This window comes from Hermetia illucens, chromosome 5, assembly GCF_905115235.1.
Source record: "Hermetia illucens chromosome 5, iHerIll2.2.curated.20191125, whole genome shotgun sequence".
In the NCBI taxonomy this organism is placed as follows: domain Eukaryota; kingdom Metazoa; phylum Arthropoda; class Insecta; order Diptera; family Stratiomyidae; genus Hermetia; species Hermetia illucens.
Window position 1 is genome coordinate 24,561,752 of NC_051853.1, and position 20,835 is coordinate 24,582,586.

The window sequence follows — 20,835 nt, forward strand, 5'->3', positions numbered from 1 at the left end:
TGACCTCTCGCCTAACCACGTTGAAGAAAGTGGGTTTATTACTCAAATTAAGGATCTGTAAATCGGTTCGTACTAGATACTCCAGTAGTCTCGATCCTCTTGCATTGATGTTCGAATTTCCCCTACATATTTGGTGAGCGTTGACATCACATCCTGCTATTACCCCCATACCTCTACTTTTGGCAGGTCGTCATACTGGACCCATCCATCGGCTTCTATAGCCTTGGCTGCAAATGAAGATCTAGCCGTTGCCGGCCGAGCCCTCTTTGTTGCCTTTTGTGTCGAAGAGTTAGGATCGTCCTAGGACCGCTGCCGCTTCGGTTTCCCCTTAGCCGCCGATCTAGACTCAGGTTCTCCATCGATGAGCTTAGGGTTGCCTCTTCACTCGGGGTTGGATAGTCACGATCGAGGTTTAATTGTGTTTGCTTAACAGGTTAATGTTTATGGTTTTTGTTTTTTTTTTTGTTTTTTTTTCATAATTGGCAGCCACGGCCTCATTTTTATCGGGATCTCGGCAGAGTCCCTTTTTACCGAGACAAGGCTAGTTGAAACTGGGGGTCGCCTGGTACCCAGAGTTCACCGTTTACGGCCACATCTTAACTCTTGTGACCATTCAGCGCTCGGCATGGTAGTCACACCCTGGCTTGGAGTTTTGATTACCGCTTGGCTTCAGGTGTCACCTCCCGTTTCCTGGAGGATCTTTCTTACTGAGCTTCCTCACCACGACAAGGTAGGTAATCGTCGAGGGAGTAGGGAATAGGAAACGGTTGTATCCAATGGTATACCGCACCTAGTCATAACGGGCTAAACAGCATCTGAATATCCGCGATCATTATGGGGTTGCACCAATCGTGGAGAAACTGTGAGAGAAGCATCTACGATGGTATGATCACGCAATTCGCGCTTACGAGAATTCACTTGCCAAGATTGGTCTGAACATCGAAGTCAAAGCCGACTCCGCTTGTGAACGGAAAAAAGGCTGAAGAAAAAAAGATGTATCTTATCGTACTCAGTGACGATATAGGCAACTGCCTGCTATTCATTTCTCGAGTCATTATAAATCGTATCAGTATAAATGCTGTTAGTTGGTCGTTGCGTCGAGGGTCTAATCTCCGCGGAAACGATAAAATTTACTTTACAGAAACATAACATTTCTGTTCAAAATGAACTCAGTGAAACATTTGTAAAACCTTCATTGATTCACCATTTATGGCATAGTGTTTGATTCAAAATTTTCTTTGTATTCATCCCTGGGGAGTTGGGCAGTAAAAACAATAAATTTCGCTCACCCGCTTGAACCGAATCCATATTTCAACTCAGGGAAACCCCCCTCGGTGGGGCTATTCTAGTATAAACACTGTTTCAGTTTCCACATCAGTTCGTGTCAATCCCACATATCGGAACAAAACACCACACCTGAAACATCAAACAGTGGAACATTTGTCAATCTGAAAACATACGGAAAGATTGTTGAGTCGCGAAGTGATTACCGTGATGTATTTTTGGTTTTCCTGTCGCGAAATACAGGTCGGGATCACTTAAACTCGTCGGCAATTGCCCATTGTTTAGTTGTAGATCTCTCGTTCAAAAGCCAGTGTCGTGAATTGTCCATGTAAGATGTAAATAGCCATCAAAGGAGTTTTGTTTATCGACCGACCGACCACTTATCAATCACAACTGCGTCAGTCGGCCAGCACGGAGGCGGCGGCGGACGGGAGGATTCGTCACCCAAATATACACCGCCGACTCGAATTATCAAGCGGAAATGAATCTTATCTATTGGTTCAGCGGAATTTTAACTGTTCTAACGGCCATCATTTACTACTATCCGGCGTTCTTCTACATCTTCCTGTTTGTATTGTACTCGGCTATTTTGGTCGTTTGCGGTTAGTATGTCATTCCCCTGTTCAGTTCTTTTGTTTTGCATGCAGAGGAGGGTGTATTGATTGAGTACAAATATGTGCTTGATACTAATGACAACACTTGTTGGATTCAGACAAGATTACCCTTGTGGGAGGAACATCCGACTCTCTGGTATCGTAACCCTGGGCATAGTAGACAACTGCAACCATTATTAATTGAAGGATTAGACAACAGAAGCATTCTCAACCGCCCCCAATCAATTTGTTGACTTCCAGACAACCCTCTGTCATGCAAAGCTTGCTCACGCATATTTGCCCCTTGATTCACTCCATATTCCCTGAAATTATCTCGAGCCGCCGAAATCCGTTTCAATCTGCAGGCCTGAACCGCACTCCGTACTTTTCCCTTGTTTGCATAAGCAGCAGAATCTTCCGATAATCATTTTTTGTGCTCATTTCATTATCTGCCGAGTCTCTCTGCTGCTCAACGTCCAGTTCGATTCGCGGCACGTACTCAGCGGATTCAGTTGCCAGCGCATTCGAATAATTAATTAATTGCTTTGCAACTTTGGAGTCGAATTGCGCTCTGATGTAAACTGCTGGACTTGCTAATTTTGTGTAAAAGTACATCGTGTTGTCATATGATGCGCCTTCCACTTGTTGAATGCGCTTGAAAGATGTGAAGGCACGCACATTTCTGTAATTATCGCCGTTTGGAAAGTGGCACAATTGTCAGTTATATATTTTAAAGAAAGGTCAGAAGATAAGAAAATCACGTCCCAATGGGTTGCGGACAATATTATGTATTTGAGGCACTTACTTCATGGTAAACGCCAGCTGTTCTTATCGTTTAGTGAAACGACCTTTCTACTCATGGAATATCCGTAGATAATCAATTTTAGGTACTTCTGCAGAGGCACCAAGCCCAATTAAAAAACTGTCTGGATGAACGCTGAACACTAAAGGGGACTCATGGAGTAAGTCAAAACCTTACCCTAGTTACATCGTTGAAGTTAGTATGTAGCTCTTAGTGATAAATCTGTAAAGGATAACAGTCATCCCTAAGTCTATAGTGCAGGCCAAGGATCTAAGATCCCATCTGCCTTATCAACCTCAACATATGAACTAATTCGGTGACTTTCGTCAATATATTTTAGAACCTCTGAGCAATTCGTCGCCCGCTACGTTAGCGGAAGTTTCCCTTTTCCTAGAGTTTCTGTGATTTTACGGATTGAGCTTCTTTTATACTGGACGCCCCGTACAACAGATCATCCATATAGAACGCGTTCTTGATGATTCAGTTGACCTCCTCATCAAGAGCATTGTCGTCTGCCTCCTGGTGAAGCGTTCGAAGTGCTTGCCAGGGTGCACAGTCTAACCCGTAGGTCACCGTTTTCAGGTAAAACTCTCCTATCGTTCCTGAGTTAAGTTTCGGCAGCTTGGAACGAGAGCAACCACGTCATAGTTAAATCCAGGAGCTAGTGCGCGAGCTTGGCCAACGCCCTAGCAGAATAGCCCCTGGACGAGGCCGTCTAGGATATCATTGAAACAATCTTAGAAAATTGAAAATTTGAAAATTTGAAAATGGCAAAAAAATGCAAAATCGTCAAATTTCCGCGGGCGATGCCTTGTTGGAAAGGGGACGTATTAGGGGGACGAAAGGGGAAGTATTACTATCGAAATTTTTAGTCGGTGAGCGCCACTTTGAAAGCGCTTACTCCAATTTTCGGTTGTGATAATGGGTGTTTTTTTTAAGAGCTTGAGGACTTAAAATTTTAATACAACACAGAAATATTGTTGGAATGAACTTTTTTTTATTATAATATGATAGATTGTTTCAGGGCATTTATTTTTTAAATATGATTCCCAGTGTATGTTGGTACCCTAACTGGAAAGACGGAGGAACTCGCAAGAGCCCTTCGGAAAAGGCGCATTGACATCTGCGCTCTGCAAGAAACCCGATGGTCTGGTGCCAAAAGCTGCGACATTGAACGCGAACGCGGTAAAAATGGCTACAAACTTCTCTATTTTGGTAACCCACACACTCAATATGGTGTTGGCATTGCCATCTCAGAGGGTTTCCGTGATGCCATTAAAGAAGTCGAACGATTTGATGATCGGCTGATGAAGCTCACCATTATATCAGCTGATCGCACTATTCACTTCTTCACCGCGTATGCACCACAGACAGGTCGACCTGATGCCGAGAAAGATGCCTTCTGGCAACTTCTCGATGAAAAGACTTGTCACGTGCCTGCTGACGATTACATAATCATTGCCGGCGACCTTAATGGTCATGTGGGTGAAAAGGCAGACGGTAACAGGTGTCATGGGGGAAAAGGGTTCGGAGCGCGCAATGAAGGTGGCGAGCGTATAATCGATTTTGCGGACACCCATGACCTTGTACTTATGAATACATGGTTCATCAAACGATTGTCTCATCTTCCCACATTTTATAGTGGGAACAATAAAACGCAAATCGACTATATTCTCATAAGACGCCAACACTTTACCACTGTCACTGATTGCAAAGTCGTTCCCTATGAGACCATCGCACCTCAACATCGGCCGTTGATTGCCGTCCTGCGAATTAAGCCACCAATAAATAAAACAGCGTGAGGAACGCACTGGCCCACCACGCATTAAATGGTGGCGATTTGGTGAGAAGAAAGAAGAAACGATCTCACTCACACGATTACCGACCATTACGAATGTGGAAGAATCGTGGAACCAAATGAAAGACATGATCCACAAAGCTGCCTCTGCAACCCTCGGGGTCACCAAGCCGGGTAAGCGGTACATCAACCGAGATACTTGGCTTTGGAATGATGATGTTGAAATGAAGGTCCGTGAAAAGAAACGCCTCTACCACAAATTTCTCGACGATAAAACACCTGCTAATTGGCAAATTTATAAGAATGCCAACCGGGAAGCAAAGAAAGCGGTCGCTGTCACCCGAGCAAACCATTTCAAAAATCTTTACGATAAACTGGACACTCGGGATGGCGAGAGAGATCTTTATCGACTTGCTAAAAGCCGTGATGAACGCACACAGGATATCGAACATTTCTGTTGTGTTAATGATAAGAACGGTACTTTGCTTACCAACCGTCGAGCCGCAACGGATAGATGGCGAGAATACTTCGAGCAGATTTCAACTGAAGAATTTGCTCATCCTCCACTTCCACAATCATTGCCGACATTTGGAGCAGTTCCACCAGTCAGCGCAACTGAAGTCGAGGAGGCAATAAAACAAATGAAATCGGGGAAAGCAACAGGACCTGACGACATCGCATCTGAGCTCTGGAAAGCGAAGAGTCGGGACCCAACACTGTGGCTCAGTGAATTCTTTAACCGGGTTATTCAGGAAGGAAGAACACCATCTAACTGGCAAGAAAGTACCACTGTTCCAATATGGAAAAAGAAAGGTAGCCCAGCAGAATGTTCAAATTATCGTCCGATCCGGTTACTTTCCCATACCATGAAGATTTTTGAACGCATTCTTGACAACCGTATTCGCGAAATCGTTGAAATAACCGTGAATCAAGCCGGATTTGTCAAGAACTGCGGAACTACTGACGTAATACACGCTGCGCGGTTACTCATGGAGAAACACCGTGAGAAGCATCGCCCTCTTTACATTGCCTTCCTGGATCTAGAAAAAGCGTTTGACCGTGTACCACACGAACTCATCTGGTATGCCTTACGACAACACTTCGTGCCAGAAGAACTCGTGCGCTGGGTTCAATTGCTCTACCATGATCCGAAAAGTAAAGTTCGAAGTATGGCGGGTGTATCAAAACCGCTTCGTGTCTCTGTTGGTGTTCATCAAGGAACTGCCCTCTCACCACTCCTCTTTGTCCTTGTTATGGACACCGTCACACGGGATATCCAACGTCCAGCGCCCTACACACTGCTTTATGCAGATGATGTTTTCCTAGCATCTGATAGCAAAAATGATCTCAAGCAACTTGTTCAAAAATGGAATGATCGCCTCATGCAACACGGTCTCAGATTGAATTTAAACAAAACTGAATTTTTGACGACCGATCCCCATGAAACAGGCACAATCACTGTCAGCGGCAGTGATCTGCCCAGAACTGAGCGATTTAAATACCTCGGGTCAACGCTATCAGCCAATGGAGAACTGCGTTATGAAATTGCTTCACGCATTAACGCAACCTGGATGAAGTGGCGTTCCACAACTGGTGTCCTTTGTGATCGACGTATCAACGAACGTCTCAAATCTAAAATTTACCGCAATGTCGTCCGTCCAGTCGCTCTCTATGGTTCTGAGTGTTGGCCGACCATAAAAGACAATGAACGGCGTCTTGCGGTAATGGAGACGAAGATGCTACGTTGGACGAGTGGCGTCACACGTTTAGATCACATCCGAAATGAGGATATCCGCGATCGTTATGGAGTTGCACCGATCGTGGAAAAGTTGCGAGAGAGGCGTCTTCGATGGTATGGTCACGCAGTTCGTGCAAACGAGAATTCACTTGCCAAGATTGGTCTGAACATCGAAGTCGATGGTAAACGACCAAAAGGCAGACCTAAGCAGCGGTGGCTTGATACGCTGGATGGCGATTTGAAAGCCTCGAGATTGCACCCAGATCAGGCATTCGATAGAGCCAAATGGCGAAGCCGATCACGACGAGCCGACCCCGCTTGTGAACGGGACAAAGGCTGAAGAAAAAGAAGATTCCCAGCGTATGCCGTGTTTTCACGATCGTGGATATGACCAAGGCGTATCACCAAATCCCGGCTGCTCCCGAAGACATAATGGCTACCTGCATACCTTTCGAACTCTTCGAGTTCACCAGGATGACTTTTGGTTTGTGCAATCCTGAAGAGACATTTCAAAGATTCATGCACTCCCTCCTAGGAAACTTAAACTTCTGTTTCGTCTACATGGATGATGTTTTGGTCTCCTCTTCTTCCGAATCTGAGGATTTGGACTATTTTGAGTGCGTTTTTCGACGTCTTCTTGTTGGCGGACTCCTTCTAAACGTTGAAATATGCAAATTCCTGCAAAAGCAGATGAAATTTCATGGCCACATTATCACCCCTGACCGAATTCAATCAGACCCAGACAAAGTTGAAGCGATCAAAAACTGGAGGATCTGCAAGGGTCCTTGAGGATTTTAAACTATCGTCGTTTCCTGCCCAAGGCCGCTCATCACCAGGCGTTCCTCAACGTTGGGCCAAAAACAAAACATTCCCGTGCGGATGTGTACTGAGGCCGCCCAGGTGTTTGAAACTGTCAAACAACAGCTTCTTGATGTTACATTTCTGGCATTTCCTCGGCCGGGTACGCCCCTAGCCACGCCTCTTACGTTTGCGCTTAAACAAAAGCCCGACAAAGCGTCTCCTCAGCGACTGAGCTTCATCAACCAGTTTACTTCCGACACCCAACATATGTCTGGAAAAGGCAACGTCGTTGCGGACGCTTTGACACTATTCTCACCGCCGCGGTCTATTATACAGCAATCGCCGAGGCGCAGAGAGGCAGAGCTTAAGAGCCTGAGAGCAGACTCCAAATATAAGTTCAAGGAGTTTTCTATCTTCGGCTCAAAATCCTACTTACTCTGCCAAACCTCAGACAAGAGACCCAGGCCATTTATTCCGGCCGATTTTCGCAAGGAATTATTCTACGCTGTACACGATTTTACACACCCAAGCAAGGACGACAAACCTACTAGTCACCGGGAAATACTTCTGGTCGTCGATAACCGAGGACATAAACTCTTAGGCAAAACAGTGCATCGCGCGCCAGAAGTGTAAAATCAACAAGCACTTAAAAAAAGATATAGGCTTATTCTCTCGGTCGAACAAGCGCTTCCACACCGTCCACCTGCAGGACTCGCACGGATACAAGTATTGCGTCACAATCATGTTTATGCGATGGCCTAAAGCAATACCTCTGGCTGACATTACGGCACAATCATATGCCGAGGCCCTGTGTCGTGAATCAATCTGGAAAGTACCTGTCTCCTTCTTGCGGCAATGTGCTTTTGTACTCTGGAAAACCAAGGGGCACCAGACGCGAATCCGGTGTCGAGTTGCTTATGACGACTATCGCAAGGCGCGCTCTCTCGACCTGGGAGCCGGTTTCTGACAGACTTCTAACTGCATGATTCCGGTCCAAGTTAAAGAGCATCACAATTTTACAATGCTGCGCACCAACGCAGACTTCCGATATAGTGGAGAAAGATGCTTTCTACGAGCAATTAAACGCAGTTCGGGGGAGAGTTACTAAAAGGTGACATTGTGACACCTTGCTCGGATATGTGATGGGGAAACACGGCCTTAGTGACCGCAAGGGTAATAGTTGAAGGTTTGTTGATTTCTGCAACTTCCACCGCCAAGGTATTTGTGGCATATTGTTCGAGCACAGAGCTTGTCATATGATCAATTGGATTTCAACTGGCCAACACCGTACGTGCAGTCAGATCGACCACTTCGCCCTCAACAGTAGATCTAGGAGTTGTCTCCTGGATATAACAAGAGAGACGCTGACATCGGTCTCGAAAGGGGTCACCATCTGATGGTCGTTTACGTTCGCTTGTGCGTCGCACCCGCCACTTTTGTCATCGATCGTTTATATAATCCCAATGTCGCTCAGCAGTGGTAAAGCTATCTCGCTGATCGTACGATAAATAACTTGATTAACCCACCTGAGAATATTGGCATTGGGCCACACTCTTTTCTCGGGTGCTAACCACCACGTCCCAAAGGGGTGTCGTAATATCTGGCTGACTGCGGAACCGTGGAAGCGGATCGATGGACGGAAGGTGTTGAAGGCTCTACCGACCACTGCGAATGATGGCAGGCGTGACGCGCTCCTATACCGAGCGAAACCCCGAGGAGTTCAGCGGAGTGTACGCCATGACAAGATAGAGTTTGCTATTGCGCTGATCAGGGAAGTGGAAGATACCGCAGATCACAATGATTTCAGTAATATATACCGCATCACAAAAGAGCTTGCCCGTGTCACAAATCTTTCGATGGTTCTGTGAAGGAAGTCAACTTCTCATCCAACAACTGAACAACTGAAGAAGTGGAAGAAAGACTTCACCACGGTTTTTAACCGTATTACATCCGGTGAAGTCCCTCCTCATGTGGATGAAATGCGGATACGGACTAAGAGAAACAATTTCGGCCATCAATGCACTCAAACGGAGTAAACCCGCTTGACGGTCTCCCCGCAGAGTTATTTGTCGCTGCAGATCTACTGCTTCCACTCGTACGGAAATCTAGGGAATTCGAGGGCTTTCTCAAGGAGTGAAAATAGAGGATGATCGTCAAGATCCCAAAAATAGGACCCATTTTGATTGTGACAATTGGATTGAGGGGGTGGAGGGCGTGCTCCTTGGCTTCGCAAAGATAATAGCTAAAGTAATCTCGAAATCTTTATCGCTCCGGATTCTCCTGCATTGGCCACATTAATACCCTACGGACCATTTTGGAACAGTGCACGGAGTATCTGAAGGGGCATAGCTATTATCAGAGCGACATCTGATGGCGCAAAATATCACGTGCAGCATCGAGGCCGGAGGATTTTGAAGTCCAAAGCGTAGTCCGCCGGGGTTGCATCGTGGTACCGATATTATTTCTTCTTGTTATCGGTGACGTTCTTCATGCTGCGTGGTGGAATTCAATGGACGATGACATCTCCCCTCAATTTCGCTGATCACATCTGCTTACTCTTTCATCGAATTATGGGCCTTGAAGTAAATTTCGACTGATGACAATTACCAACAAAACCAAGGTTTTCAGTTGAACGAGTCATCGCACTCTCTCTATCTGCATGAAGGGCAGAGCATCATCAATGTATTTATCTCAGAAGCGTGGTTTCTACCTATGGAACTGAATGTTCCCCGACGCACTAAAAGCGCTGCCCTGTTTAAAGTCTGGAAATGCAGGTGTTTCAACAGCAAGATCAAGTTGAGACTGTTCTTTCTGTGTCGCTACATAGGTAGCACAAGCGAAATCCACTGTTACCCAAAAGCTCCAAGTTTTCGTCAATACCTGTCTGCATCGTATCATCGGAGTGCGTTGGCTTCACACTACCTCAATCGAAGAACTTGGACGGCACACTGGCCAGGCACTCGCACGCACTGTGATCGGAATACGGAAGAGACAGTGGATAGGTCACACTTTAAAGAGTGCAAGCAGTGGAATCCAGTGCGAGCGTCTCGGGAAGTTATGTTGCGGGGGATTAAGGGGCATTTCGGGCAACCACGAACGATGGAGCGTAGGTGTGGTTGACGCGCGTTGACCTCAAACTATTATATTCTTTCTCAGTTCCCAGTTGGACAATAAAGCATTTATTTTAAACAGTCGAAGCTATCGAATATATTCTAATAGATAACCATCATCATCCAGTCCGAATAATGTATAGATGAATAGTTGTTTGATGTATCGTTACTGTTTTGTATTTTTAGCAATATTTGGTACGATCTATGTTCATTTCTGTTTATCATCGAAAACGCAACCGCCAAAAAATCATCAACCATCAAATGTCTTATACAATGCTACTAGGTACTTTTGCTATCAAAATTTAACTATTAGAACCAACTCATTTTTAATCTCCATCCAACATACAGAGCCAGTATTTTTGACCCACCTAATCCTATCAAGAACCCATCAAACCTGCCTTTGCTTTTCGGCAAAACCGTTGACCTACAACTGCAACAAATCATCGAATACACGCTAAGAGATTTTATATCACCATGGCTGGGGTAAGACTATCAGACAGAATTCAATGAAGCATTTCAAAATAATCGTAATTTGTATTAGATATGTTGTAACTAGGCCGAAACTTCTAATAGATTTACTTAGAGAAGATGTTTGGAATGCAATCCAGAAACTACGCGAGCGAGCCGTCAAAGTTGATGCTTCAAAGATGATCGCCGTGGACATGGTGACTAAAGCCACTATTCATTTAGAGAAGATTCGTATAGCTGAGGCTAGAGCGTAAGTTCTGAGAAACAAGACCATCATTTAAAAATATCATAAGGGTGTAAAAATTGTATTTTCTTTAACAAATATTGAATTCCAGTTCAGAGTCAACAACACAGCCCACATTTGCAGTTAATTCCTATCTTCAATCAGAGGAACGCGAGCTACAGTTCTTGCAACGGCTCAGTGAAATAATGATAATTCTCTTACTGCCACGAGGATATTCACTTTCTCCACTTAAGGTTCTTCTCAGCGAAATACTGTCTTACAAAAGTAGGTCACAGTGTCTTTGCACCCAGAACAGAATCCAACACAATTGAATATTTTCAGTATTTTTTCCATTGATCAAAATGATAACATCGCCGGATTATATTAATCAGAAAATTGTTCAGAACATCGAGAGTCGTCTAGCAACGGCTGCAATCAACAAGCGCAGTTATGAATATGCCGCAAGTTTTGAGGATTTTTTAAAAATTATACAAAACTCCACGAGCTTGGAGGAACTCTTACAAATAAGAACCAGTATTATCAACGATCTTATGCACGCGACAACAATGCAGAATCTTCAACGGGCGAAAGGACTAGATCCGGAGATCGAGGAGAATTGTCTCTCAAGATCAGAGCTCTCGGCAGCCGTACGACTGAAACGATACATACAGCAACTAACTTATGCCAAAGCACAATGTGAAAAGAATTTAATGAAATTGGGATGGGATGGACACTTCACTAATGATTTGGTAAGTTAGAAGACAACATTCATAATATCCTGCATTCGCTCTAATGGATTCGACTCACGATTGATGGAAACAATACTTGTTTCAGAATCTCTCTATGTTGGACATTCTCTCAACCGTAATAGGTCGCCGTTACTTAACAATATTCCTTGAGCCATTGAAAGCCAGCTCATTAGTTGGCTTCTACTCATCCGTGGAGGAATTGAAACATGCCCCGAAACCGATGTGGCACCAACTCGGTGCTGAAATATTTTATACTTACATACGCGTACCAATGCCAGAAATCATAGTGGATAAGACTGAACGAAAGAAAATCGAGACATTTTTACTCGGTGATTCTGGAGCCGAGGTTCTCTACGATTTACAAAAGAATGTTCTCAAAACACTTGAGGAGAAATATTATCCATCGTTTTTACTAAGCGAACAGTACAGGCAATTGAAAGAGGCGCTTTCATCTGAGGATATAAAAGAGATATCTTTGGTGTCAATTAAAGAAAGTCAAGATGACCCAGTGACAAGTTTCGAAAACGATTGTAATTTAGATTTCACAACTAATTCAACTTATGCCCGAAATAAATTAGAACAGCTGCAAGAAAGGCTAGACAATAAAAATCAAGCACTGGAAGCTTTGAAATCGTCAGTGAAACCTGAGTCCAAAGTACTTTCAATCCTTGAAAAGGAAGTAGATTGGTTGCGAGGTGAAAAACGACAAATCGAAGCTCATCTGATACGAACTGACGCTTGGAGTGAACATCTGGGGAAGTGGAAAGCCAGCATACAGAGTGTTGATGTACCAGACGACAAAGAATCTCTACAATTTATGATATTGGTGCATGTGGACGAAGATATAAATGTTAATCACTCGCAATCAGTCTCGAATGGAAAATGTGAAACGGACAGCATTTCGAGTGGTTGGGTTGTGCTACGATCTCTAAATCAATTTCATGTAAGTTCGCTTTTTTGTTTTGCTGAGAAACATTTATAACGCAAATCTCTATTCTACTTCTCCGATTTACAGGAACTTCATAGAAAATTGAGACCATTGTGTAATGATTTGAAGTCTTTTGACTTACCGAACACATTTAAACTCTTCTTTCTCAAGAATGACAAAAGCTCTTTAGAAAAAGTGAAAGGTCAAATCCAAAAATATTTGAATGTAAGTTTCTAATTTTGAAAATCAAATGGGCTCCGAATGTCTTATCTTTAATTTATCGAACCAAAATGTTTTCAATTCCAGTTCATCCTCGAAAATGATCACCTGAACAGTAGTGAGGCTGTGTATGCATTTTTAAGCCCTAGTTCTGAACACCTTAAACAAGCTACTCCCTCTCCTAAAAAATCGAAATTTTCCCTATCAACCCTATTCAAAAGTGATTCAGGTAAGTCGGAAGCTTGCAAGAACGATCCATTCTGGGGCTTAACCGGGCATCGAGAAGATGACGACATATCAATGTACCTTGACGGGTTCGATACGGAAACCAACAATAAATTACACACCGATGGGGATAGCAAGGATTCAATAGCTGAGCCGTTATATGCCTTAATGGGTGAGATATTCGATATGGGTGGACTGTTCAAATGGCTTCGAAAGAGCTTGATATCTTTTGTACAGATAACATATGGACGAACGATAAATAGGTGCGAGCACAATTTAGATTATTCCGAGTATACTTCATGTAATTAGCTTTTGTTTGCAGACAAATTCGTGATTCAATAAGTTCATTGTTTGACGAGTCGATGTTACATTTCTATGCATCGACGGCATTGAAAGCATTCTGGCCAGGTGGAGTGCTGGCTTCATCATATCCTGAACGATCTGATGATATGAAGGAAATGACAACAAATGCAGCTAAAGCGTTGCTTATCGATAATATACCTGAGGTTTTATGTAATTTAGTAGGAGCACAAACAGCCAAACACGGCGCACTCAAAGTTTTTGAAGCGGTACAAAATGCTACGTACAATAAGCAGTTATTTTATGTAAGTACAATCTTTTTTGTTGATAATTTTATAATCGAAATCTTAACAAAAGCGTATAAAAAGAATCAAATGTTTTGCTTGATGACAATCAGTTACCTAAAAAATAAGGCTCAATTTCGCACTTGAATGCATAATATTGGACTAAGTGTGATGGTGACTTTTTCTGATCCACGCTAGACCAAATATCGCAGGATTAAAATAATGCATGCATGCATGGAATTTAAAAATATTTACTGCAAGTTATCACTACAGTGAAAATCGCCTCGTTCAGGCCTAAATTTGGAAATTCGGCGCATCCACTTGATAACGAACCGAACCAATTGGAAAGAAACTTTATCCCACCGTTTACTCCGCGGGCAAGTGACATTTTCTTGGGCCGAGCAGCTCACGCCTCTGCATTTCGGTTTACGCGCCCACTCACAAAATTTGTCAAAGTAATGAAAATAGTATTGTTGGCGCATGAATTATATGATTCAGATTCACTGAGCAGGCTTAGGTTGTCGATGATTCGTATATAGATTTTTTCCAAGAAATATTTATGGTACAAAAGTGCTTACTTTCACTTCGAAGCTCACCACGGCTAAGTCCAAATCTAGATCTTTGAACATTTCTACAAACTCGCTGGATTCTTAGTGAAACCACAAAGAAAGAAATGGATAAAATTCATAAAAGGCCTTAGCGTTTATATCTGAGCAAATGCATTTTATGAACAATATGCCCCGAGCCAAAAAAAGGTAATAGTTTGCCAGCAGTGGATGAAGGTGGTGGCGTATGCCGACGACTTTGTGATATTAGTGTCAGGAATGTTTCCGTCCATTATGAGCGACATCATGGAAGAAGCATTTCGAAAGCTGTGCCTGTGAGCTGCAAGATGCGGATTCGGCGTAAACCCAACCAAAACGGAACTGATGCCATCCGCCACCAAGACAAGGGTACCCGAATTCCACCTTACCCCGGCTGAAAGAACTGGGAAGTGGGTGGTTCTGGTTGTGTGGGTGTAATCCTGGAACAAAATTGAAGATTGAATATAGAACTGAACCTTAAGAAGGCCTGTATAGCCTTCTATGAGAGAGAACCACTGCAAAGAAATGGGGTTTCCAGCCGAGGATGGTTCTCTGGATGGTTACCGCCGTGATGCGTCCAATCCCAACGTACGGTTCTATAGTATGGTGGCAGGCTTTGACAAGAAATACAATAGAACGAAGCTTAATAGGATTCAAAGAACGGCGTGTGCAGGTGCTACTGTGGCTCTGCAGTCCTGCCTGGTAGATGCGCTCAATGTACTCCTGCATCTCCGCTCCCTAGACCTCCTCATTAAATACGTTATGGCGTACAGTGCTTTCAGATTACGTGAGTCCGGATGCTGGGCATCGAAGCCCTACGGCCACAGAAACATCCTAGACGAAATACCTCGGGGAAATCTGGGTATTCCCCACGGACTATGCCACACGCAAGCTGAGCTCCACGTGAAACTTTACTGTGGACTTTTCAACCAGCATAGAGTGGAAGACCGGCGGCGTGTTGCAGTGTTATGACACAGTACTTTCCACTGATGGATCAAAGATGGTCTGAGGAGTCGGCGCAGTGGTTTTCTCGGTTCCGCCAGTATATTCCAGGCGGAAGTACTGGCGATACTGGAAGCCTATCGATGGCTAGAGCATGATCCGAGCCGCAAGCGTAACAGCTATTCTGACCGACAGCCAAGCGGCCATTAAGGCTAAATCTTCATTTTTTTATGAGCATATGTTGTGTCGCTGCTGTAGCCACAGCATTAAGTGTGATGATTATAAAATTGAAACACAATCTAAATAAAAATTGAAAAAGATAATAGTAATACAAGCAACACAAAGGAGTAAATAGGAGACATGTATAAATATGTAGCATCGAAACGTGTGGTACTGAAACGTGCGGCCTGCTTCGATATGCTACTGCCAGCAACCGACCGCACTGAAAAATGAGACAAGTGGCTCAAAAATATCGGTATATTCAACAAAAATTAATACGCTAGTGAAAGAAAACCGACAATTATTGTTTCAGTTATACCAGTTATACCTCGCTAGAAATATCGCGAATTATATTTCTGCATTACCTTGGTTACCATACCCCTCTTCTTTAAGGGCGATAAAAATACATTTCTATTCGGTTACATTAATTTTTACGAGTTTACGTTCCAGAGCGTACTTAACGCTTCATGCCAAAAGGTAGCTTTGGGAAGTAGACCGTTGAGGAACCAATCTATAAGCGGATTACCAAAAGAGTTTGAATGCCCTGCAACAACGGACAGTAAGGGAAAAGCGGTGAACTGGAAACTAGCAAAAGAAACATCCCCGGAGGCTAGAGTAATATGGGCAGTGGGAATCTTTAAGCTACTGAAATCGCCCGGAGTAAATGCCATTTTCTCTGCGCTCTTCTAGAGGCCTAGAAGTCATCTTAGGATTTCTGCTAGGGGTGGTAAAGCGAGTAAAAAGGATCAATTTAAGCTTAAATCTTCCAAAGACAGCTAATATTATGCCCAACCATGCATGTCAACACACTTACTGAACAAGACGGTCAATCGAAACTGGTTTGTATCAGTTGACGGATGTAGTACGGGATGCCATAGAAAGAAGAAAAGCAGCACAGTGTGCGTTTTCGGACGTTGAAGGAGATTTTGACAACACATCGCACACAGTGATATGAGATGTTCTGATCACTGGACTTCTGGATGGGCAAGATGTTAGAGAGTAGGCAAATAAAAGTGCTGACAAGAACAAACTCTATTGTCATGTACACTACCTAGCTAACAAACACTGGAATACATTGTTTTCATCAGTAGGGGCAAATATGAAGATACTCTATGTGCGAATCATTAATACCTGATGTACGAAGGCGGGCAGCACGTTAATCCAGCCAATGCCAATATAATACCATTTCTTACGAAAAGAGTCCGGCATTGCATCATCTCGGCATCAACAGGGTCACCAAGGCTGCCAAACAACCAAACTCCCCTGACTGGTCGTGAACACCGACTGCCCGAGATAATATGTGGAACCCGGCGGTATGTGCTGGAACTAACTCGGGGTTCTTGGTTCTCAAATATTATCTCCCTGTCAGGACACAGGGATTCTACTCACGTGTTTAGACTCTCTAGTCTCTAGGCGGGTTGATCCCACCGAAAATTTCTTCATCGAAGGAGCTAAACTGCCAAACGGCCCGGTAAAAGAAAGGACAAAAGTCACAAAAAACCTAACGCGCGCGGAATTGATGGAGAAGGACTACACCTGACCCGATTCTGGCATGTTCTTTATTTCCTCTTCATAGGGGGGCAGATGTAATTGTAGCCCTGCGAGGGCCCAGCCAACCTAAATCTTCATCTCCTGCCGCTTCAAACATAATGGGGGGAACCCTGGATACATGGGGTAAGTGACGTCTTCCTAGGGCGAGCTAGAGTAAAACCAACACAGTTATGTAATTTTTTAAGGTTTGTATAATGTTACAAAAATAGAAATTGCTTAGCCCATATGTATTAAGAAATAAAAGAATTAGTTCTAAACGCCTACTTTTACGTTGCACCCCGGATATGACTGCCATGATTATCACTGGTCCGGATGGCTTAGTGGCTAGAACACTAAGCGCGGTCCAAATCTAGCAGAGGGATTTATATTAGGATTGGAGGCCGCATGCCAGTCGACTCGATTATGAATAAATATCTGATTGAAATCAGGGTAATAATCCCGGGCGAGTGCAAGACTGACCACATTGCCTCCAAGTATACCCTTGCGGCCCTAAAATAAAGTACTCTAATTTCCCAGTTTCGGACGAAAGATATCATCATTCATCATCATAGTTAACGGCGCAACAACCAGTATCCGGTCTAGGCCTGCCTTAATAAGCAGCTCCAGGCATCCCGGTTTTGGGCCGAGGTCCCGCAATTCGATATCCCTAAAGGCTCTTTTGGCAACAACCATGCGCGGATTTCATCGTCGTAGTTGTTATCGGTTGTGATTTCCGACCCTGGATAGGAGAAGTTATCAACGGCGTCAAAGTTGTAGTCTCCTATCTTTATTCTTCTCGTTTGACCAGTGCGATTTGATGTTGTTGGTTGGTTACTTTTTGGTGCTGACGAAAAATATATCCAATGGAAAAGTTACGAATATTCAATGATAAAACCAATAGTCGCAACAATTTGTGATTATCTGTTCTGCTATAGCCAAATAAGCTCAAGGGTAATCACCTAGTGCTGTCATGCTTCATGCAACAACGCAAAGAGTTATATCATCTAACAGTTTACTCGTCTAATTGCCGGCCTGATAATCCGAAAGCCAATCTAACATAGGATTCTGCCAATAAAACTCTGTTTCAATCTGAGAAATTTAATGTGTCCTAATCTCATTAACAGCACGAATATTGCCATCGAGATAATTGGGCCTCAACTCAGTGATTTGACTTGCATGTCGCTTCTACTCCCAGGCTCGTCATTCAGTAGTGAGAAAATTTTCTTATCGCAGGGGGGACTAAAATATTAAACAAATCGTACCAGCCAGATTTTATTTCTTCTTATTAATTGAGGAAGTAATAAATATGCATGAGTTAGGGTTGAATCGCAAAAATTGAAAGTGTCTCCCTAATTTTTGGAAGAAGAACCCCACATTTTGCGAAAAATGCAAAAGACTATGAGTCGTTCAGGACAGAGGCAGCCCATTAGACGGTCTGCCTTCGGTGCAGTCTAATCGAGAGTGATAGCCAGATGTTGGTTGCTACTTTTTAACTGCGAGTCATGACTAACGTATTCACTTGAATCTGGTCTGAATGACAATGGACCAAAACTACATAACAGAAAAGGAAGAAGGCTTCTACTGGAGTCCCGAGAATAAAACGACAGTAATGTGTGTTGTGCAACAGCGACTTCATTATTAAAATTCATTCCATTCTAAAATGTAAAACGAAATTATTAATTTGAACTAATCATTCTTATCATTTCAGGACCTATTGGAGACAGTAATGTTGGAAATTTTTCCTGAAATTCGTCAACTTAAACCAACAACCACGAAATCTACCATAAACTCGCATATTAAATAAATGTGATTCATGCATGCTTTGTAGACTTATGAATGTTGCATATAAAACTCATGATCAAAACACTGATCTTCAGAATGCGATATAAACATGAGTAAGCGACTCTCGTTTATCTGAATATTTTATTTGAACGTGTAAAGATATGCTCCAGAAACCCGTCAAAGAGGAGAATGTGCATATGATATGATCGTTTGTTCAGTTTTAGATTACTTTTGCAAAGTAGTTTATGGAATTTTTTTACGTTAAAGGGTATTTGTTATTTTGTTATTTTTTAGCTGTTTGTTATCCAAAATAACGGATCAGTTCCAGTAGATGAATTTTAGATAAGACTTAAAAAAGGAAACTGTGCTATTAGCAATTGTAAGGCAGCTTCATACGTGCTAAAAGTAAATATAATTGAATGAAGCGCTGCTTTCAATTGAGCTTGGTAATGCTTTGCGGATAAAATTGCGAGAAAATTAGAATTGGCTCTACTTTCAGATTTGAGTTTCGCGTGCAAGAGTATCGTTTATTACTGATGTTGCAGATTAGCATGCTGCATGTCTACTGAATCTTACCTAAACTTAGGTCACAAGACACAATTTAAAGAACTCTCACTAAACATAAACATGAAGTGCAAACACCTTTTCATTCTTTTATAAAACATTCCGTAAAAGCACAAAGCATTCCAAGAAAAAACAACTGAAATGGTCACTTAAAAACACTGTGAAGAAAATTTTGTATCAAAGACCAATATTTCACACGAGGGAGAATCGAATGTTTTTCATTCTTTCTCGCTTTCAAAAATCCAGTGGATATTTTTTAATTTTCAAACTGATATAAAGTATACAATTTTTTATTTTTGATATTCTATACGATATTAATATGCAAATAAATAGTTTCTAGATACACGTATAAGTACCCTGTCTGTGTATGCAATTGTGCATGTATAGTGCTCTAATAATGTCTAGTCAAAAACATTCAAAGAATACAGAATACTTTAAGTTGATAACAAATGTTGATAATTGATGTATGTAACACTAATTGATGGCGCTGAAGAAATTTGATATTTGTACATTGTTAATCAATGTAAATAACGATGTTATATGAAAATAAAAATGTACTAAATTCAATTGGGGATTTTTCTAATGAATTGGCGACTTGGTAATTTCACCTTCTGTACGACGACGTGACGATATGAGAAGTATATCAGAAAATTCAATTCAATCTAATGTTTTAAAATCGCTTCGGAAGTAATCTCTTCTACACGAACCAGTGCACGAAAGCACGCCAAGGGCGCGGGTAGGTCCAAGTTTATTTTAACCACGATGAAAATCTAGTTCTTTGAGTTTGTTAGTTATTATCTTATTTTAATTGTCATCCAAGCGACCCCCATGGCTCAACGGTGTATTATTAGCTCTCAATTTCGTTCATCCACACGTTTGTCATAAAATCACTTCGTAGCTTAGGTAATTTCAAGGCAGAAGTTATTCCAGCGTCTGATAACTGCCTTTGCTCTTTCCAATTGATCCCACATCAAGTAGATAGCGACTCTGGGCTCCTTCAATTCCAAACAAAAATCAATATTCATCATCAGGATTAATTTTCACTCCATAAAAAATCAGCAAGGCGTTGAACATTTTTGTTGCACACCTTGTGGAGGCTCTGCACTTCTAAGGTCCCACGATCTATCAGTTCTTTGCTGACTTTTGCATTGTAAATCCAAGTAAACCGCTTGGAAGTCGAGTAGTGATTTCAGTTGAATGTAAACTCCTCATTAAGTGCTTCACGCAACCGAGTGGAGAAATTTGAACTCTTGCCGCGAAAAGCGAAAATCCTTGTGAAGGAGCCTAGGGCCACTAGAGCGGCATTTTTGTTGTTCCTTAAGAAGTGGGACATGAAAACCCTAGTAGGGCTTTTAATAGAACACTGCTCCTTAAACTACCATATGGAAAAGATTGGGGTAGTGGTTTCGGCTGTGTGCAGCCTATGTGAGGAGGAGGAGGAGACGGCCCTGCACTTTTTATGCAGCTGCCCGCCATCCTCAGATCTCAGACGAAGACACCTTGGCAAGGTTTTCTTCAATGAAGAATCTGCACACTCTCTGCCTCTTGAGAATGTTCTCAGATTCGCTAAAGCCTGCGAACACCGTAGGCGGGAAGCTATTGAATAGGCAACTTACGGGGATAGTACAATGGGCCTAATAATGGCCTGAGTGCTCGGAGCTGCGGCTCCCCCCAGTTAACTAAACTAAACTA

At 42.7% G+C, this 20,835-nt stretch overlaps 1 protein-coding gene across 2 annotated transcripts; it reads left to right on the top strand.

Moving 5' to 3' along the window:
* Nucleotides 1-1,429: 1,429 nt before the first annotated feature.
* LOC119657522 (sorting nexin-25) lies at nucleotides 1,430-19,710 on the top strand. 2 transcript variants are annotated; one of them, XM_038064464.1, is made up of 11 exons: nucleotides 1,430-1,886; nucleotides 10,313-10,409; nucleotides 10,475-10,609; nucleotides 10,668-10,844; nucleotides 10,930-11,102; nucleotides 11,160-11,566; nucleotides 11,652-12,509; nucleotides 12,582-12,719; nucleotides 12,801-13,201; nucleotides 13,261-13,543; nucleotides 18,506-19,710. In XM_038064464.1, exons 1-11 carry the CDS (start codon nucleotides 1,766-1,768, stop codon nucleotides 18,599-18,601), a joined length of 2,886 nt encoding a protein of 961 aa, XP_037920392.1. In that variant the 5' UTR covers nucleotides 1,430-1,765; the 3' UTR covers nucleotides 18,602-19,710. The 2 variants fall into 2 exon arrangements, with proteins under 2 accessions (XP_037920392.1, XP_037920394.1); XM_038064466.1 differs by lacking the exons at nucleotides 1,430-1,886; nucleotides 10,313-10,409 and having other exon boundaries at nucleotides 10,477-10,609; nucleotides 10,700-10,844.
* The last annotated feature ends 1,125 nt before the right edge of the window (nucleotides 19,711-20,835 follow it).